Raw genomic sequence first — 21,159 nt, 5'->3', positions numbered from 1 at the left:
CAATCCCCAACGTCGATCCTGGACAAGTTAATGTTTTTTTTTTTCTGTTAAAAAATTGATGTTTCAATTGAATAAACAACAAACTTTACACACAAATGGTAAATATGAAAAATCAATATATGAATTACAATGTATGAAAGATAAAGGTGAAAAATGTTATGAAATAAAAGTAAGAAAATATGATGATGATTATGCTAATAATTTATGTAAAACATGAAACTTAATTAAAATTTAAAAGTCCAGAAACCAAAATAATAATATTTTTTAAATTTAGAGATAAAAATGTCAGTAAATAATTAAATTTAATAATTAAAATAATAGGTTATTAGGTTGAGAGATAAGTTAAAAAGTTAATTTTTAAACATATGGTGGATCACACTTGACAACATTACAGCTGACATGCCATTACTAGAGTATTGTATAGGCGCACCCCTTAATGTTAATAGAAGAAAATTAATGGTGTAATTGATTTTGTCACACTTTTTTTTCGGTTTTAGAGAATAATCTTTTTTTAACGAATTATTCTGTGAGTGTTTTACAGAAATTAAAACTTTTATCATCACCCGTTGGCCAATTGTGATGTTACAATAGGGTAGGGTGAGCCGACAAGTATCCGAAAGGAGCGATTATGATGATACATCAAACTATCATTTGTGGATCCAACAATAGTAACAGCAAAAAAAAAATATTTTTGACGCAAAAAGCTTGGTTAACTTAACAACCTGCTGCATGTTGAAATTTTCTGTCTCTCTTGAAACTTCTACCTTCACCTATATGTAGAGTGGAAGAACCACATGCAACACCTAGTCACCACATATAATGTTTTTTACATACATAGATATGGAGGGTATGAGTATGACACTTAGCAAGCTAGGCCACGTGTACCATCAGCGTTGGGTCAGACTCTAAGATGTAGAAAGAAAGAGATGCTCCACCATCCCCATTTCCATATATACATTAGTCAATAATTAAGACAAACATTTTCTTCAAACATAAGCAAGAGATCCAGAAAAAGCAGTGTACCGATTGAGAGTGTCTATTTTCTTCATACCTGGTACATAGGTAGCTAGCAATGCAATTTTCTTCAATTAAGCTTAAGCAAAGCATAAACACCATAAGAAGAAGTCAGAAGAAGAAGCATTAAGTACACTGCATGCCCTGGTTTCCACCACAAAACCAAAGTACACACCCTGCCGTTCTGCTAATTAATCTTAGATTCAGAGGTAAGATATTAATTTTCTCCGTTTTCTTCTAGATCAATAATATTCTTCTCCTTTTTCTCTATTAATTATTTTACATCTCTGTAAGTGCTTTATATCCGAGTTAATTGTCGGTAAAGCAATTAATGAACAATATATACAAACACGATTGAACACGGAGAATATGACGACTTTGGTTCTTTGAACATGATTCATCATGAAAAATACCAGGATATATATAGTTCGATCCCCATGTATATGTACACTAAATTAAGATGATTTTTGGTTTAGAATTACGGCAGTGTGATTTGAATTTAAGATTTTATACAAACTATCTTAATCCCGTTATTAAGTTGGTCCTAGTGTAAATTAGATAATTTATGATTTTTGGTTTAGCAAACAATGATTGTGAAAGTTTTCGTTAAAACCATGGTTGTGGGGTTTACAGTGCCAGTCCTGACAGGTTTGAGGAGCAATCGTCTAGTATACCTATGGTTATATAAGGACTAAACAAAATACTTAATTTTAATGTGAAAAAAATATAATATTTTGTATTTGTATATATTTATGATTAAACTCACACTAAGGGTTGGCTTATTCATCGTACCAATATAATTTTTTTAAAATAAATTATTGTGTTGTATCCGTGTAATTTTTTTAAAAAATTATCAACATAAAATAAGTCATTTTATAAGTAAGATTTTTTATATTTTATAACTATAAAATTACTGTTATAAATTATAAAAAGTACTATTTTATAATATTCAATTCCCAAAGTATAATTTATAATATTAATATTTTTTTCAGAGTATAAGTTAATATGATAACTTTAAACGCAATCTATAAGTATAACAAAGGCAAAAAAGTTATATCTTTATCAATTTCTTGCGTGGACACAATTCAGTCGTTATATACTTTGTATCTTTATTAATATCATGGCAGAACAAATCAGTGATGTTACTTCATCTTGACAATGCCCACACGCACATCCCACTTGTTCAGTTGTTTGTAATCACCCGTAATTATGGATACATTACATTAGTTTTATTATATTTTTAAATAATAATAAAATATACAGTCTATAATTCTTTTTACCATGAAAAAAGCAAAACAATTTTTTATATATAAATAAACACTACCCCCACAATCATATACGTTTTTATGCTCATTTTTCTTTCTTTTTACTTGCAGGGTTGTGTAAAATCGAAAAAAAAGAAAAAAATATTTATGTAAAATGACATACATATCTGAAATACAAAATATGATACAGATAAGAGTATTTTATGCCTTTTAAGTATATAAAAAAAAAAACTCTTTTTTTTGCTTTCATTTTTGGAAGGAACGACAAATTGCTGTGAGACCCGGTTAATATTCGTCTTCTCCCGAGTCTCCACTTACCAAACTAAGAAAAAGGAAGCATTAAATATTTTAGCCTTTTATTACTATGGAACTTAATTGCATATGCATTTGTAAAATTTTGCAAGTAATATGTCTATACTTAGATTTAAGACATCAAAATGAGTTCAACTCCACAGTACAACCCATTTAACTCACGTGATTACAATCTACCTCATACGTGATTACATGCATTCGTATTTTTTTTTTGGTGCAATATATAAATTTCATATTTGATTTATTACACAATCACCAACCTCAACTTTTATGCATACATCATCAGCTATTATTATTATATAAAAACGAAATATATATGTGAGGAATAACATTTGTCTTTCACGATCAAAAAGGCACGATCATTATTTTAAAAAAAAAGTCACGACAAACAGTCGCTTTTGCCTCAAACCAGATTTGCTCAGTTTTGTTGTATAAAAATGGAGACTTTTGCCCAAATTTTTTTTGGGAATCAATGGGTTCGTGGCTATATGAAGATATGATTATGTGTTTAGGACATGTCTAAGTCAATGTCACCTGCATGTGCGTGCATGTTTTCATGTCTGGAACTCGCTTGCGTATGGGAGGCGTGCCTCCTTTGCCGGTGATTCACTGATTCTGCGTGGCTTGTATCGTTGTGTGCTTGATATTATGTATTGTATATTACTTAAAGACCTAAAAAAGTAGTTCCAGTTCATAAGAAAACAGATTTATATTAAAAAAGAATGTGTTTTTGATTATGTGAGAATCTTGTTGTTGGTGAGTAATTGATTGGTAAGTGTTATTTGAATCTTCAGACTTATCTTATTTTTAGTGAATAGACACTCAATTTACTTAAATTTTTCCACAATAAAAAAATTATTTAAAATGAAAGAAAATGGGAAGGATCATAAATAAATAAAAATGTGATTTGAATAAATAGAAATAAGAAAAAAAATATTTTTTATTTTAATGAAAGAAAGCGAAAATAAACAAACAAATAAATTGTACAAAAATACTTTATAATAATAAAATATTTAATTTAACATATGTTTAACTTTTATTATTATATTATTTTAATATAATATCAATCGTCTATGATTTTTATAAAATAATTTAATTATTCAAAATATACTCCTCCATGGCTCTATCCCATTTTTTTTAATGAGTTTTACAAATTTTGTTTTACGTTAAAAAATCAATATTTTTATCCTATTTTCTCTTTTCTATTGCTTTTCCTTTTATTGTCAAGAATCCAAACATAGGTAAGTCATTGCCTCTTAATTTGAGACACCATAAATTTTTTAAAGTTATAGTACTATTGCAAATCAAATCTTTTCTTATAATTAGTGTATCGATGATGAAAAAAAGATACTAATCAGGGTTTTAATTAAAAACACTGGGGAATAAAAATAATATTTATTAAAAAAATTTATTGAAAAATAATTTAATATTTTAAAAATAATTTAAATATTTCATAACAATGATGCTCAATGATAAAAAGAAAACTTACAAAAGGGAAATATAATAAAAAGAATTTATTTCCTTTAAAGTGAATAAATATATAATATAAGAAAAAACATAATATTGTCAATATATAAGAATTAAATATATATATATATATATATATATATATATATATATATATATACACACACTTTATTTTATTACTTTATATATTTATTCTTTTTTAGAGGAATTAAATTAAAAAAATGTTTTGTCTTCGGCATTTTAATTTGGGATCGAGATGACTTTATTCATTTTCAGACAGGTTAATTAAGAAAAAACATGCTCATAAATAAGTAGTAACTTAGCATGCAAAGTTTTTCGTGAAAGAAAAATATGCTCATTTGATATTTTTACTTCTTAAAAGAATAAAACAGTCTCTCAAAGTAAACACATGTTTTCACAACCCTATAAAATTGAAAATGAGAACTATTTCCAAAAACTTAAAACAAGAAATTAAAAAAAATCAAACTAAACAGATGTTAAAAATTTCTGATCTTCGGTAGTTTGTAGTCCTTAGCAATAAATTTTCTTGAGCCCTTTAAGTTGTTGTATCTAATGTACTGTAGATATCCTAAAAAAAAATTGTAAATGAAAAAAAGTGGTGAGAAAATGTTATTGTTTTTAAATAAATATATTCAATTTGATTTGAATATTAATATGAATTTCAGATACTGAGAATTTCAGAAGAAAAAAAAAACTAGTTTGGTATTACTTAACAGCAAAACTAATCCACATTTTACACGAGCTTTTTATCTTTGTTTTTGTTCTTTTTTTTATATTGTTAAAATCGAACTAGACATATATTGTTCAAAACATGGAATGCGAGATTTTCTTTATATCCCTGTCGCGGTGATTTGTGGATGTCAAGCTATTGATTAGCATTGACTCGCAATTTTAAGATCACCACCGATCTTTTATTTTTCCGAAGAAAAGGGAGAAAGCTCGAAAAACCCTATTTTTAAGAGATCAAAGGTCCGGGGGTTGGTTACGCAAAGGGAAGGTACTAGCACCCTAAACGTCTATAGTACTCTATAGGAACCTCTTGCTTTTTTATCTTTATGCTAAATTAATTATTTGTTTGGAAATAAATGCTTAAGTGTGAAAAGATTAAAGAGATGGATTCAGAAGAAAGGAGAAGAAAAAAGTTTTTGTTTATTTTTTATTGATTTGGAAAGACAAAGTCTTTTGCCTACATACCCGAATGGGATCAAAATCATGTAGTTCGGGGTAGAAAGTCGAGTGGTTGGTTTTGATTGATTTTAAAGTTCGAAAAAAAAAAAAAAAGAAGAGTTTAGGCAAGGTAAGAGGCCAAAAAAAGAAGTGAGTTCGATTGATTTTAAATTAGAAAAAATGTTTTAATTGATTAAAGATTGATTAAAGATTTGATTAAGAAAGAAAGAAAAAGATTGACCCTTTTTTTTTTGAAATTTTGATTATGGAAAGTTTTTGGGTTTTGACTTTTTTTTTTTTTTTTTTTTTTTTAATTATGCGGAGATAAGTCTAAACGCGCCGGATCCCTTAAAATGACGTTGGATCAAGTGAGGGTCCCTTTTCCTCGGATACGGTTCAAATCACATGATCGTCCTCGGCGGAAAACATAAAAATAAATGTGAGTGTCGGTGCAGATTCTCATCATTTTTTTTATTTTTATTTTTTTTTTTTTTTTTTTTACATTGGACCTAGATACATTCTAATTGGCAATAATAAATAAAAATTGCAAATGCATTAAAATAAATATGCTGGAAGAAATAATAAAATGCATGAAATACAAAACAATAAATACATATGGTGCATAAAATAAATAAAGAAAATGAAATGCAAGACATAAAAATAAATATAATGCTGGAAATAAAAAAAAAATGAAAATAAAAATGCAAGACATAAAATAAACATGATGCTAAAAAATAAAAAATGCAAGACATAAAGTAAATATGATGCATAGAATAAAAAATAAACAAAATAAAAAATAAAAAAAAAAAGCAAGACATAAAATAAGTATGATGCTGAAAATAAAATAAAACGAAAATAAAAATGCAATACAGAAAATAAATATGATGCTAAAAAGAATGCGAGACATAAAAATAAAATGCAAGGCAAAAATAAATAGGGTACATAAAATAAAGAAAATATAAGTGCAAGACAAAAATAAATATGTGGCTGGAAAATAAAATGCAAGACAAACAATTAAACATGATGCTGGAAAATAAATAAAGAAAATAAAAATGCAAGGCATAAAATTAAATATGATGCGTAAAAATAAAAATGCAAGACATAAAATAAATATGGTGCGTAAAAAAAGAAAAAGAAAAGGGTGCAGTAAGGAAAAAAGGGGGGTGAGAGTAGGAATCGGAAAAGAAGAAAAAGAGAAAAGAAAAAAAAAAAATGGGCCAGAGGTGAGCCCAGCGGGCCAAAAAAGGAGAACCGGACCGGTTTGGTCCAAGGAAAAAAAAACCGAACCAGTCCGGCCTCTATATAAGGGCTCGGGGCCGGTTTTTTCCCATTTTTAAAAAGCTTTTCTCTCTCTTCTCTTTTCTCTCTTCCCTTTTTCTCTCTTCTCTCTCTAACACACACCGCCGGAAGTTGTTCACCGGCGCAGTGGCTGGCCGGCCATGGGTGGCGGCGCCGCCGCGTCGGAAACAGAGTCTCCTCCTTTTTTAAAAAAAACTACATGTTTTGAATTCCTTTTTTTCCCTAGTTCTCAAATCCACCGTTATTTTTTGAAAACCAATACTGATAAAGCCTAGATCTAGCCTTGAATCTTAGAAAAAAAATGAACTACCTTTGTCCTTATGTTATCGTTTAAGCTTCAGAGTAAAACGGTCACAGCTTGGGTTGTGTGGGTGTGGGTGTTTGACGCAGTGCTTGTGGTTGTGTGGGTGTGGGTGTTTGACGCGGTGCTTGTGGTTGTGTGGGTGTGGGCTTTAGGCCGCATGAGTGAGTGGGTTACTGTGTTTGCAGGGATTTCTGTTCTAATGTTTTGATTTTATGAGCAAGATGATTTTGGTTTTTTTTGTTTTTGTTGGTGGTTCACGGAGGAGGAGGGTGTTGCTGAGCGGTGGCTAGGCCGATGGTGGTGGTTCACGGAGGGGGAGGGTGGTGCTGAGCGGTGGCTAGGCCGATGGTGGTGGTTCACGGAGGGGGAGGGTGGTGCTGAGCGGTGGCTAGTGGTGGCTAGTGGTGGCTTGGCTGTTGGTATTCCGACTGTTCGTATTCACCTCTGCCCTCTCTCTCTCTGACATGCACAGTAATTAATGCCGCATTTAAAGGACATAATTAGGGTAAAAAACGAAGAGCCCCTCTGGGCCTGGACCAAAAAAGGAGACAGAAAAGAAGAAAAAGGAAAAAAAAAAAAAAAAAAAAAAAAAAAAAAAGGAAAGGAAAAAAAAACAAAATATAAAACAGCAAAAATAAAATAAAATAAAATAAAATAAAAATAAAATAAAAAACGAAAAAAGGATACTAATAAAGATATTAATAAAAAACGGAAATAATAAAAACACTTAATAAAAGGAAAAGAAAAAAAAAAGAAAAAAAAAATAATAACTAAAAAAATAATAATAATAATAATAATAATAAAGGTAAATAAATAAATAAAAAAAAAAAGGGGGCGTCTTCAAAACAAAAATGAGGTATTTTAAAATACCTCCCTGCCGAAATTTCATCTGAAATGATGGAAATTTCCGGCTTAAAAGACGAGAAAAAAAGAAATAAAACGGGTCAAAAATGGGGTATGACAGATGCCCCTATTTAAGTCTCTTCGTTACGGAGATTTAAAAGTGAAACTTTTAAAGCGACGGGTCGAAGAGATTTAAATACAGAGTACACCATTTTTGACCAATTTCAACTACAAAATGCTATGAATGCACTGTTATGCACGTAATGTTGCGAATGCTTGCGATGCAAGTATGAATGCAAGACGAGGTAAATGGCTCGACCGGGAACAACAAAACCAAATGGTACCCGATTTCGTTAAAGAAAAGGGGTCCGACTGGGGATCACACGGTTTTACTGGGGGTAAACGTCAGCTGTTCGGGTTGACGACGAACTGCCACTGACGACAAAGGAACAAAGATAAATGTCAGATGTTCGGGTTATTGCCGAACTAGCCAACTGACGACAAAGGAACAAAGATAAATGTCAGATGTTCGGGTTATTGCCGAACTAGCCAACTGTCCAGAATTGAAGATAAATGTCAATTGTTCGGGTTATTGCCGAACTAGCCAACTGACAAAAACAACGGTAAATATCAACTGTCCGGGTTATTGCCGAACTAACCAACTGGTAAGAAACAAAGATAAATGTCAACTGTTCAGGTTATTGCCGAACTAGTCAATTGACAAGAAACAAAGATAAATGTCAACTGTTCAGGTTATTGCCGAACTAGTCAACTGACAAAAAACAAAGATAAATATCAACTGTCCAGGTTATTGCCGAACTAGTCAATTGACAAGAAACAAAGATAACTGTCAACTGTTCAGGTTATTGCCGAACTAGTCAACTGACAAAAAACAAAGATAAATGTCAACTGTTCGGGTTATTGCCGAACTAGCCAACTGATAAGAAACAAAGATAAATGTCAACTGTTCAGGTTATTGCCGAACTAGCCAACTGATAAGAAACAAAGATAAATGTCAACTGTTCGGGTTATTGCCGAACTAGTCAACTGATAAGAAACAAAGATAAATGTCAACTGTTCAGGTTATTGCCGAACTAGCCAACTGATAAGAAACAAAGATAAATGTCAACTGTTCGGGTTATTGCCGAACTAGTCAACTGACAAAAAACAAAGATAAATGTCAACTGTTCGGGTTATTGCCGAACTAGTCAACTGATGACATGAAACAGAGGCAAATGATGCATAAGCTGTTCATTAAAGAAATTGCCACTTGGCGAAGAGAGGGTGACATCTCTGGATCAGACACACTGGGGATGACACTTGGGGGAAATAGAGGGTTACAAATTATTCATGATTGATTGAAATGAAAAGATAAATGAAGCAAGACTCATGATGGTTAATGCAGCCATGTACGCATGATATTGTCTTTATTGTATATGCATGAATGTGTATATGTATGAATGTCTGAATGACGACACGACTTGTATGACTGTATGGAGGATTGACTTGTATGATTGTGTGAATGATAGATTTGATGGAATGAGATTGGACAAGTAAGATTGAAAGTGACCCAACGTCGCATCACAAACACTCGGCAATCTTCAATGGGGATGATGCCACCAGGGTGTATCAAAATAGTGACGGGGTAAAGCCCGGTGTATGCAGCAACTGATGGGGAATAAACATTTCTTGGGAGAACGTGCCAATCCAAAAAACATGGTAGAAGAGCTGGTGCTTCTGTGGTCATGCTTATTATTTTTTTTATTTTTTATTTTTTTTTTTTTTTTTTTTTTTTTTTTTGAAAAAAAAAAAAAAAAAAAAAAAACAATTGACCACGTGCAACCTGCAAGGTTTACCCATTCTCATGGTAGCTGTTGACACACCCTTCATCTATTCACGAGTTCAAAGAAAAAGTGTTTTGTTGTTTGTGCTTCTCAAAAAAGACATGAAAGAAAATTTATGATTTTGAGAAATATTTTGTTTCAAATGCTACCATAAAAAGGAAAGGTTTTATAAGCTGAATAAATGAGAATTCCAAATGAAAGGCAACAGGCTCAAATTTATTTGAAAGAGTGGTGACCTGCCAATGGCATGGCTCCACTGATCTTACAAAGTTTGGAAAATGGTAAATATAAATCGAAGGTTCATTGAACACAATAACCGTTGTTCCCTCTGACAACCTTGAATTCCACTGTTTGGATGCTTCAGATTCAGGGTCTCCCTGACATTCCATTGTGCCTCAAATGAACGAAGATCAGCTCGATGCGGTTACTTTGTCTTTTGGTCCTTAACTTTTGCATAGATCGCCCTTTCGGGTTTTCGACCTATCAGGCTAATTATTTTTCTGTTTGATGTCTCTAATTTTTGCCTGGGCCGCCCTTTCGGGTTTTCGACCCACCGAGACGCTCATTTTTGCCTAAGCCGCCCTTTCGGGTTTTCGACTTACCGAGCTGTTCTTTTATTTTTAGACAAAGTATTTCTTGACTGCATCCGCATTCACGGGACGAGGGAGCTCATCCCCATCCATAGTTGTAAGAGTCAGTGCACCACCAGAGAAAGTTCTCTTGACGACATATGGGCCTTCGTAATTAGGCGTCCACTTGCCCCTAGAGTCGGGTTGGAAAGATAAAACCTTCTTGAGCACAAGATCTCCCTCTTGAAACACACGGGGACGAACCTTCTTGTCGAAAGCTTGCTTCATCCTCTGTTGATAAAGTTGTCCGTGGCACAAGGCCTTCATGCGTTTTTCTTCAATTAGATTCAACTGATCATATCTGCTTTGGCACCATTCAGCTTCTGATAACTGGGCCTCCATTAGAACTCTCATTGATGGAATCTCAACCTCCACAGGGAGTACTGCTTCCATACCATACACCAAAGAGAAGGGGGTTGTCCCTGTTGAAGTACGCACTGAAGTGCGATACCCATGCAAAGCATACGGTAGCATCTCATGCCAGTCTTTGTATGTGACCACCATCTTCTGCACTATCTTCTTGATATTCTTGTTTGCAGCTTCAACTGCGCCATTCATTTGAGGTCTGTAAGGAGAAGAATTGTGATGCTCAATCTTGAACTCTTCACACAAATCTTTCATCATCTTGTTATTCAAGTTTGTTCCATTATCTGTAATGATTCTGTTGGGCACACCATAACGGCAGATGATCTGATTCTTGATAAAGCGGACCACGACTTGCTTAGTCACATTTGCATAAGATGCTGCTTCAACCCACTTGGTGAAGTAATCAATAGCCACTAGAATGAAACGATGCCCGTTTGAAGCTTTCGGTTCGATTCTACCAATCATATCGATGCCCCACATAGAGAAAGGCCACGGAGAAGAAAGAACATTAAGTGTAGTTGGTGGTACGTGAATTCTGTCAGCATAAATCTGGCATTTGTGGCACTTCCTGGCATGCTTGCAACAATCTGTTTCCATCGACATCCAGTAGTAACCTGCTCTCAACAACTTCCTAGCCATTGCATGTCCATTGGAGTGAGTTCCAAAGGAGCCTTCATGTACCTCATGCATCAAAAGTTCTGCTTCTTGCTTATCTACACACCTGAGTAGTACCATGTCAAAGTTTCTTTTGTACAAAACATCCCCATTTAGGAAGAAATTACCAGACAATCTTCTCAAAGTTCTCCTGTCTTTGTTGGATGCTCCAGGTGGATATTCCTGGCTTTGAAGGAAACACTTGATATCATGGAACCAGGGCTTATCATCAACAACCTCTTCGACTGCAAACACGTGAGCGGGCCTCTCGAGGCGCTGAATTCTGATTGTTGGCAAATTATTCCGGTGACTCACTTCGTACATGGAGGATAAAGTTGCTAACGCATCTGCCATCTGGTTCTCATCACGAGGGATGTGGTGAAGCTCCACTTCGTTGAAGAAGGTTAGCAAACGCCTTGCATAATCTTTGTATGGAATCAAGCCGGGGTGGCGAGTTTCCCATTCTCCTTTGATTTGGTTGATTACGAGAGCTGAATCCCCGTAAATGTCAAGGTTCTTGATTCTCAAGTCGATGGCTTTTTCAATGCCCAAGATACATGCTTCATATTCTGCCATATTGTTGGTGCAATCGAACTGTAACCTTGCAGCGAAAGGGAGATGATTACCTTCAGGAGTGATAATAACTGCCCCAATTCCATTGCCAAAGACATTCACGGCTCCATCAAAAATCAAACCCCATCTAGACTCGGGATCTGGACCTTCTCCAAGCAATGGTTCATCACAATCCTTCATCTTCAAGTGCATAATCTCTTCATCAGGAAAGTCAAACTTGATGGGTTGATAGTCCTCAATTGGTTGGTGAGCCAAATGATCAGCAAGAACACTTCCCTTAATTGCCTTCTGGGTGTGGTATTCGATATCATACTCGGATAACAACATCTGCCAACGAGCAATTCTTCCTGTCAGAGCGGGTTTCTCAAAGATATACTTGATCGGGTCCATTTTGGATATTAGCCAAGTGGTGTGGTTAATCATGTAGTGACGAAGACGCTTGGCAGCCCAGGCTAGTGCACAACAAGTTTTCTCAAGTAGGGAGTACCTGGACTCACAATCTGTAAACTTCTTGCTCAAGTAGTAGATGGCATGTTCTTTCCTTCCGGTCTCATCCTGTTGTCCGAGCACACAGCCCATAGAGTCTTCTAACACAGTCAAGTACATAATCAGAGGCCTTCCTTCAACTGGAGGTATAAGAATTGGAGGTTCTAGCAGATAATTCTTGATACTATCAAAAGCCTTTTGACAATCTTCGGTCCAAACAACCCCTTGATCTTTTCGAAGCAACTTGAATATAGGTCCGCACGTGGCTGTCATGTGCGAGATGAAACGAGAGATGTAATTTAGACGCCCAAGAAAACCTCTCACTTGTTTCTCTGTTTGTGGAACCGGCATTTCTCTAATGGCCTTGACCTTGTCAGGATCTACTTCAATACCTTTCTGACTGACAATGAAACCCAAGAGTTTTCCAGATCTAACACCAAAGGTACATTTGTTGGGATTCAGTCGAAGTTGGTACTTTCTCAGCCGTTGAAACATCTTCAGCAAGTACTCGACATGTTCTTCTTCAGTGCCTGACTTGACAATCATATCATCCACGTACACTTCTATCTCTTTGTGCATCATGTCATGAAAGAGAGTGGTCATGCCTCTTTGGTAAGTGGCACCTGCATTTATCAACCCAAAGGGCATTACCCTGTAACAAAAGGTGCCCCAAGGCGTGATGAAAGATGTCTTTTCTCTATCTTCAACTGCCATCTTGATCTGATTGTACCCAGAGAAACCGTCCATGAAGGAGAAGACCTTGGACTTTGCAGCGCTGTCAACCAATACATCGATGTGAGGTAGAGGAAAGTCATCTTTCGGACTAGCCTTGTTCAAATCCCGGTAGTCAACGCACATCCTGACCTTGCCGTCCCTCTTTGGAACAGGCACTATGTTGGCTAACCATTGGGGATACTCTGATGTGACAAGAAAACCTGCATCGATCTGCTTCTGTACTTCCTCTTTGATCTTGAGAGCCATGTCAGGGCGAGTTCTTCTCAGTTTCTGTTTGACCGGTGGGCATTCGGGCTTCAAAGGCAAACGGTGCTCCACAATACGGGGATCCAAGCCGGGCATATCTTGGTACGACCATGCGAACACATCGACGTATTCTTTGAGTAATTCAATCACCCTTCGTTTGACAGTTGCCTCAAGCGATGCCCCAATCTTGACTTCCTTCTTATCTTCCTCGGTTCCCAAGTTAATCACCTCTACTACCTCCTCATGAGGCCGAATGGTTTTCTTTTCATATTCCAATAACCGAGCAAGTTCCTTCGGGATTTCATCATCCTCCTCCTCTTCAGCCTCGTAGACAGGAGATTCGAAGTTGGGAGAGAGTGCAGGGTTATTATGTTCAAAGGGCTCATAAATGCCTAGTCTGCATATGATTGATGATTGACTTTAGAAAATGAGTGAACAATGCAGACTTTTTAATAAAATATTTTGGGTTTTTTTGTGTTACCATTTTCCAGAAAGAGCAATAAGCATAGATATCGGGATAAACCACATTTTCCATTAATAAGAGTAGTGCTTGAAACAAAACAGCCCTACATGATTGCGCTTTCGTCCTGGGCAAGACGAAAGGATCTTTTTTGAAAAACAAACAAACAGAGAAAACAAAGACACATTACTTTGATGCATGGACTACTGAAGGGATGTCAACCGCGTCCCAGTTGCGGACAAGTTTTCCAGGTGTGACAAATGCAAGCACTCTCTCTTCAGGAACGTCTTCCAAGACAGCATTGGCTTCTGGCGAGTTGTTGATGAACCCGGCGCTACAAAAGGTGCTAGTAATGGAGCTTGATCCAACACTGTTCGTTGCGGATCCTGCAGAAGAAGCAAATCCCAGTCCTTCGCGGTTTTTACTCTCTAACAACTGCACAACTTTTCCCCATCCTACACCTGTTCCTTCCTGCACCACTTTCTGTGCGCTCTTCCAAGTAGCAAAAGATACTTCATTCTTCTCTGGCTTTTTACCCTCTACAGTCAGGCCTTGGAAAGAGGTTCCTTCTGTTTCATCAGCACCAATAAAGGAAAAAGCTGACAAATGACTAACCAACAAGGCTTCCTCTCCACTCACAGTGATCAATCTCCCATTTCTGACAAACTTCAGCTTTTGATGCAAGGTGGATGTCACGGCCCCCGCTTCATGGATCCACGGCCTACCCAAAAGGCAACTGTATGCGGCTTGGATATCCATCACCTGGAATGTAATTTGGAAAACAAACGGCCCAATTGTAATGGGCAAATCAACCTCCCCGATAACAGACTTTCTTGATCCATCAAACGCTTTGACAACCACCCCGCTTCTTCTCATGGGAGGCCCCCGGTAGGAAAGTTGATCTAATGTGGATTTGGCCATTACATTCAATGAGGAACCAGTGTCCACAAGTACATTCGACAGAGCATCTGACTTGCAGTTCACCGATATATGTAACGCCAGATTGTGGTTCCTCCCCTCCTCAGGAAGCTCTTCATCACTAAAACTTAAATTATTGCAGGCAGTAATGTTTCCTACTATGCTGTCCAATTGATTAACAGTCACGTCCCTCTCCACAAAAGCTTGGTCTAACACTTTCATTAGAGCTTCACGGTGTGCTTCTGAGTTCAAAAGCAGAGACAAAATGGATATCTTAGAGGGAGTTTGCAGCAGCTGGTCTACTACTTTATACTCACTCTTCTGGATCAGTTTCAGAATTTCATCATGATCAGAATTCTTACTAGTCCCATTGGATTGGCCTACGTCCTTCCTTGTACCGGGGCCATTCACTGTCACCTGTTTAACTGTCGGATCATTCACTTTCTTTGCAAACAATGTGGGGATAACACGTCCATTCCTCAGAACTTTACCGTCACTAGCAATGTTGTCCACAGAAATCGCAGGAGTTAGAGAGGGCAAAGGCACCTCCTGCCCACCTTCCAACATCGTGGCACTATACTTGTAAGGGACCGCTTTTAGAGAAGCATACGGCATAGGTCCTGGCAAGCTAATCACCAGTGGAGTAGTAGTTGATTCCCCACTGTTATAGCTTATTTCCAACCGCTGAAACTCGGGGGTGATGACGCACACTTCTTTGTCCTTCCTCGTGATGATAAGTTCTCTGCTGTCTATCAGCCCTTGTACGTCCTCTTGTACCTTCGGGCATCCTTTTACATTCACAGGACATATTTCACACGCTGCATGATCATGGTCAAACAGAGCTGCCTCGCACATCTTGATATGTATTGGGACCAGGGGAGTTCGAACGTGCTGGACGTTCAGGATGACACCGTCTTCATCACCATCTTGTATCATGTTGACAGCAGGCCCATGGTTCGGCAGAGGGTTCGCCTGAACATTGGGATTCTGATCTTTGAAGGATAGCAAGTTGGCCCGGACTAGTTTTTGCACTTCATTCTTCAGGACATAGCAGTTTTCAACGTCATGACCTGGGGCCCCTTGGTGGAAAGCGCAGGTTAAATCATGACGAAACCAGGGAGGTAAAACATCTGGTGTACGAGGGGGTGTTCTGACCTGGACAAGGTTTTTGGCGAGCAGGGCGGGGAGTAAGTCAGCATATTTCATCGGGATTGGATCAAAGGTTGTTTTCTGGCGGTTTTGTGAGTGATATGGTTGTTGGGGGGTTTGCGGGCGATTTTGTTGTTTTTGAGGGTATTGTGGCTGATGGTATTGCTGTGGAGGGTATTGTTGTGGAGGGTATTGTTGTGGAGGGTACGGGTGTGGAGGGTATGGGTAGGGGTAATGTGGCCTTTGTTGGTGATACGATGGGTTTGGGATAGCGGATGCGACATTCGCAACCTGACGATATGGGGTGAAATTCTGCTGAGGCTTACCATGAGCTACCATCCCCACCTCTTGATCTTTCTTCTTCGCAAAGTGGCCTCCAAACTTCTTGGCATTGCTTGCAGCAGGGGCACTTTCCCCAGTCAAACGTCCCTCTCGGACACCTTCCTCTAATCGCACCCCCATGTTGACCATTTCGGTGAAGTCTGTTGGTGCACTTGCAACCATTTTCTCGTAATAAAACTGGCTCAGGGTCTTCAGAAATATTTTGGTCATTTCCCTTTCTTCCAACGGCGGGACAATCTGGGCAGCCACTTCCCTCCAACGCTGGGCATACTCCTTGAACGTTTCCTTCTCTTTTTGTGTCATCGCACGGAGCTGATCACGATCTGGGGCCATGTCCAGATTGTACTTATACTGTCGGATGAACGCTTCACCCAGGTCATTGAAAGTACGAATGCTCGCACTGTCCAAATTCATATACCATTTCAGAGCGGCCCCAGTCAGGCTGTCCTGAAAGAAATGAATAAGCAGCTTATGATTGTCAGTATACATGGACATTTTTCGCGCGTACATCACCAAGTGACTGCGGGGACAAGAGTTCCCTTTATACTTCTCAAAGTCTGGCACCTTGAACTTGTGAGGGATAGTAACATTTGGGACCAAGCATAATTCACAGGCGTCCTTCCCGAACAGATCTCTTCCTCGGAGGGCTTCGACTTCCCTTTGCATACCATCAAATCTTTCTTGGAGTTCTTCCATCTTGTCGAAGGCTACAACATTTTCAGCTTGGAAAATTGGTTCAACCTCTTGTTGAATAGTGTGAATCAGTGGAGCTGAATAAGTCATTGCAGCTTGAGGGAAAGAGGTACTGGGTTGCGGAATCGGTGCTGACTGCTGAGCAAAAGGAGGTGGAACTTCAGATACAGCGGGCTGGGGGCCTCCACAGACTGGAGGTGGCATTCCCCATGTACAACCTGGAGGCAAAAAGAGAGGTGGAGAAGTCACCGTAGATAGTGGGGTTGTGCTCACCAAAGGCTGCTCTACAGTAGCGGCGGCAGCTTGAGAGTTCTGGGCTGACAGGAGTGCACTCATCATGGTCGTCAACCTATCCATTCCTTCTCGTAAAGTGGCAACCTCCTCCCTGAGGCTCTGATTTTCTTGTTCAACTATATCCATCCTCTTCCGATTGGCCCTGGTGTTGTAAATGCGAGTTGGTTTGTGGAGAATTCGTCGGGCCACTTTCCTTGGGCGGCGGTTGATCCCCTTTGAAGCAGTGAACACAGTGTGAGACTCGATTTAGAAACCATGAATGCAACATGATGCATGCTTATGCTTATGCAAAAAGAAAGGGAACAAATTATTATCGAAGAACTTGTCAGAGAAATTGTAAACATCATAAACTGAAACACTTCACTTAAGCATTGGAATATTACAATTTTTTTTTTTTTTTTTTTTTTTTTTTTTTTTTTTTTACAAGTCAAGAGATTTTGGGAGCTAAAATCTAAACATAAGGTCCTAAGTACTTCAGACTCAAATTCCCGGAGTAGATGGGTCCTCGGAATCTGAATGTGCACGGGAGAACAAGTCCATAAACCTCCTCTTCCTTCTAGCATCTCGGTGGAGCAAGGCGTCTTTCCGACGAAGCAAGTCGTCCTTCTCAATCATCCTCTGGTTCTGGATAAAAAGCTCACGGCTCTGTTGGGCTATCTTCCCTTTCAAAGTCTCATTCTCTTGCTCGAGCTTCTGGCATCTCCTCTTCCAAGTTTCTTTTTCTTGCCTTTCTTTGGTTAATTGTTCATGAAACTCTTCCTTAGTGTCAAAGGGGATAGGCAAGGATGATGGTGGGATGGTGGACGATAGGTATCTAGGTAAGCGGTAGGGTAGGCCAAAGCTCTTGGTTCTATCAATAACCCACTGGGTATAAGATTCGTGCACATAGTCTGATTTCTTTCCCAACTGACTTCTGTTGAGTCTGCGGATAGCGCTCCAAGCTTGTGCGAATCTTTCCCTTTTGTTCGAGTGATCTCCATGGTTAAGATAGAATTCATTAGTCAAGGCAAGGTTGTTTGGTTTTGTCTTTATCGGGTACCCAAATTGTCGTCGAGCGAGGAGTGGGTTGTAGCTAATTCCGCCACGCATACCCAAAAGAGGTACGTTGGGATATTCACCACAACTCACAATAATCTCTCCAACATCACTAGCTGCTTGGTACCAAACAATGTCAGATGGGTCAAGAGTCATGATTCGGCGAGGCCAGGAAAGCTTGTCATCATTGGTCTTGAAGGCACGGGATTGAGGTAAGTGGAAGGTAAACCACTGATAGAGTAAAGGTGCACAACAAGAAATGGTTCCCCGACCAGCCTGGGTACGGTCATGGATAGAATGGTAGGTATCGGCGAGTAGAGTGGGTACGGGGTTCTTTGTAAGAAAGATTTTAATGGCATTGATATCGATGAAGTTGTCAACATTTGGGAAGAGTAAAAGGCCATATATAAGGAGGGCTAGGGTAGAATGGAAGGCAAGTATACTAGCTGCTTCAGCAAATATGGAGGCTTGTTGGTAGAGGAAGTGGGTGGGAAGACCTTGGAGGCCTCCTTTAGAGGTAAGGTTTGCTTGGATGATGGAGGTTTTAAGATGGAGGGCGGCTGCGATGTCAGAGGGTTTAGGGGTAGGCTCAAAACCATGGAAAGGTATCTTGTCTGGCACAGGTAAACCTACTAGGTAGGAGTACTCTTCAAGTGTGGGGACAAGCTGGTAATCGGGAAATGTGAAGCAATGGTAGAGCGGGTCATAGAACTGAACCAGGGTCTCTAGGCATCCTTCCTCAACATCTACTCTAAGAATTCTGAGCAACTTCCCATGATGAGCTTGAAAATCAACTGGATCACTTACTAAAGATGCTAGCTCCCTTAATCTCAACAGGTCTGTTTTTTTGAAAAGGTACTTCCTAGTGCTTCTCAGTGGGATGTCCATATCTACAAAGTTTACAAAAAGCTTGTCTAAGTCCTTCGATAATTTGGATGAAAAAAAGAGTTTATGCATGGATGCGTGTATGCATGATTATGCCAAAGTATGGAGAAAACATGGTGAAGTTAAATCCAAAATGTTGGAGCTAAGGGTAAACACGCCATTTGGTAAGGACTATGGTTTCATATGTACCTGTATCACGGGTTCTACCAAGTTCCCAAAGTCATTGACCACTTCCGGATATTGTCGGATTACGGGACTATTCCCGGTCCAACAACGTCCATAGGAAAGCCTCGTTTGAGTGTAGTATCGCGTATCAACCAATTCAAGACTACTCTTGATTAGCCACCGCACTACGTCCTAAAAGGCTAAGATGGGTTAAAGGTAACTAAAGGTCCTCAACTTCATAGGTCGCTTGGAAATATCAATGCTGAGCACGACTACTCATGCCAACATAGTAATATTCCCAAGATCCCTCCATTGAGCGGGGTTATCACATGTGCCACATCCGAAACTCACTCTCGGAAAGACACTATGATTATACCACCATCCTATCTTATGTTTCCCTCAAGTCCGGGTGTAGGACTTATCTCACCACTCATGTAAAAGATAAACACTTAAGCATGTATTTACAGTTTCAAGTAATAACAAAGCATAAAGATGAAGAAAAACAAGATAGGTTTAACCCACTTAGGAGTGTGATCCCCAGTGGAGTCGCCATTTTTCTGTCGCGGTGATTTGTGGATGTCAAGCTATTGATTAGCATTGACTCGCAATTTTAAGATCACCACCGATCTTTTATTTTTCCGAAGAAAAGGGAGAAAGCTCGAAAAACCCTATTTTTAAGAGATCAAAGGTCCGGGGGTTGGTTACGCAAAGGGAAGGTACTAGCACCCTAAACGTCTATAGTACTCTATAGGAACCTCTTGCTTTTTTATCTTTATGCTAAATTAATTATTTGTTTGGAAATAAATGCTTAAGTGTGAAAAGATTAAAGAGATGGATTCAGAAGAAAGGAGAAGAAAAAAGTTTTTGTTTATTTTTTATTGATTTGGAAAGACAAAGTCTTTTGCCTACATACCCGAATGGGATCAAAATCATGTAGTTCGGGGTAGAAAGTCGAGTGGTTGGTTTTGATTGATTTTAAAGTTCGAAAAAAAAAAAAAAAAGAAGAGTTTAGGCAAGGTAAGAGGCCAAAAAAAGAAGTGAGTTCGATTGATTTTAAATTAGAAAAAATGTTTTAATTGATTAAAGATTGATTAAAGATTTGATTAAGAAAGAAAGAAAAAGATTGACCCTTTTTTTTTTGAAATTTTGATTATGGAAAGTTTTTGGGTTTTGACTTTTTTTTTTTTTTTTTTTTTTTTTAATTATGCGGAGATAAGTCTAAACGCGCCGGATCCCTTAAAATGACGTTGGATCAAGTGAGGGTCCCTTTTCCTCGGATACGGTTCAAATCACATGATCGTCCTCGGCGGAAAACATAAAAATAAATGTGAGTGTCGGTGCAGATTCTCATCATTTTTTTTATTTTTATTTTTTTTTTTTTTTTTTTACATTGGACCTAGATACATTCTAATTGGCAATAATAAATAAAAATTGCAAATGCATTAAAATAAATATGCTGGAAGAAATAATAAAATGCATGAAATACAAAACAATAAATACATATGGTGCATAAAATAAATAAAGAAAATGAAATGCAAGACATAAAAATAAATATAATGCTGGAAATAAAAAAAAAAAATGAAAATAAAAATGCAAGACATAAAATAAACATGATGCTAAAAAATAAAAAATGCAAGACATAAAGTAAATATGATGCATAGAATAAAAAATAAACAAAATAAAAAATAAAAAAAAAAAGCAAGACATAAAATAAGTATGATGCTGAAAATAAAATAAAACGAAAATAAAAATGCAATACAGAAAATAAATATGATGCTAAAAAGAATGCGAGACATAAAAATAAAATGCAAGGCAAAAATAAATAGGGTACATAAAATAAAGAAAATATAAGTGCAAGACAAAAATAAATATGTGGCTGGAAAATAAAATGCAAGACAAACAATTAAACATGATGCTGGAAAATAAATAAAGAAAATAAAAATGCAAGGCATAAAATTAAATATGATGCGTAAAAATAAAAATGCAAGACATA

General features: G+C 37.4%; 3 protein-coding genes across 3 annotated transcripts in view; 1 reads left to right on the top strand and 2 right to left on the bottom strand.

Annotated features, from left to right (window-relative positions):
* The first annotated feature begins 974 nt into the window (after nt 1-974).
* The window catches only part of LOC114403075 (type IV inositol polyphosphate 5-phosphatase 3-like), a 29,672-nt gene continuing 9,487 nt past the window's right edge, over nt 975-21,159 (top strand). Inside the window, exon 1 of the mRNA XM_028365794.1 lies at nt 975-1,223. The gene's annotated coding sequence lies outside the window, so the exon portion shown is untranslated. The remainder of the gene's footprint in view (nt 1,224-21,159) is intronic.
* On the bottom strand, nt 10,032-17,207 carry LOC114402144. The gene is made up of 2 exons (XM_028364660.1): nt 13,876-17,207; nt 10,032-13,622 (listed from the first exon to the last, which is right to left on the bottom strand). The coding sequence occupies exons 1-2, from the start codon at nt 17,205-17,207 to the stop codon at nt 10,157-10,159; spliced, it is 6,798 nt and encodes a 2,265-aa protein (XP_028220461.1). The 3' UTR covers nt 10,032-10,156.
* Nucleotides 17,562-19,004, bottom strand: LOC114402143. The gene has a single exon (XM_028364659.1). It carries the CDS (start codon nt 19,002-19,004, stop codon nt 17,562-17,564), a length of 1,443 nt encoding a protein of 480 aa, XP_028220460.1.

Source organism: Glycine soja, chromosome 20, assembly GCF_004193775.1.
Source record: "Glycine soja cultivar W05 chromosome 20, ASM419377v2, whole genome shotgun sequence".
NCBI classification, from domain to species: Eukaryota; Viridiplantae; Streptophyta; class Magnoliopsida; order Fabales; family Fabaceae; genus Glycine; species Glycine soja.
This window is presented reverse-complemented; position numbering and strand designations above follow the sequence as displayed.

Coding starts and splice junctions, on each gene's coding strand:
- LOC114402144 (XM_028364660.1), bottom strand. CDS start 17,207: ATGGATATAGTTGAACAAGAAAATCAGAGCCTCAGGGAGGAGGTTGCC. Junction 13,623..13,875: donor TCAGTAGTCCATGCATCAAA/GTAATGTGTCTT, acceptor AATCATATGCAG/ACTAGGCATTTATGAGCCCT.
- LOC114402143 (XM_028364659.1), bottom strand. CDS start 19,004: ATGGACATCCCACTGAGAAGCACTAGGAAGTACCTTTTCAAAAAAACA.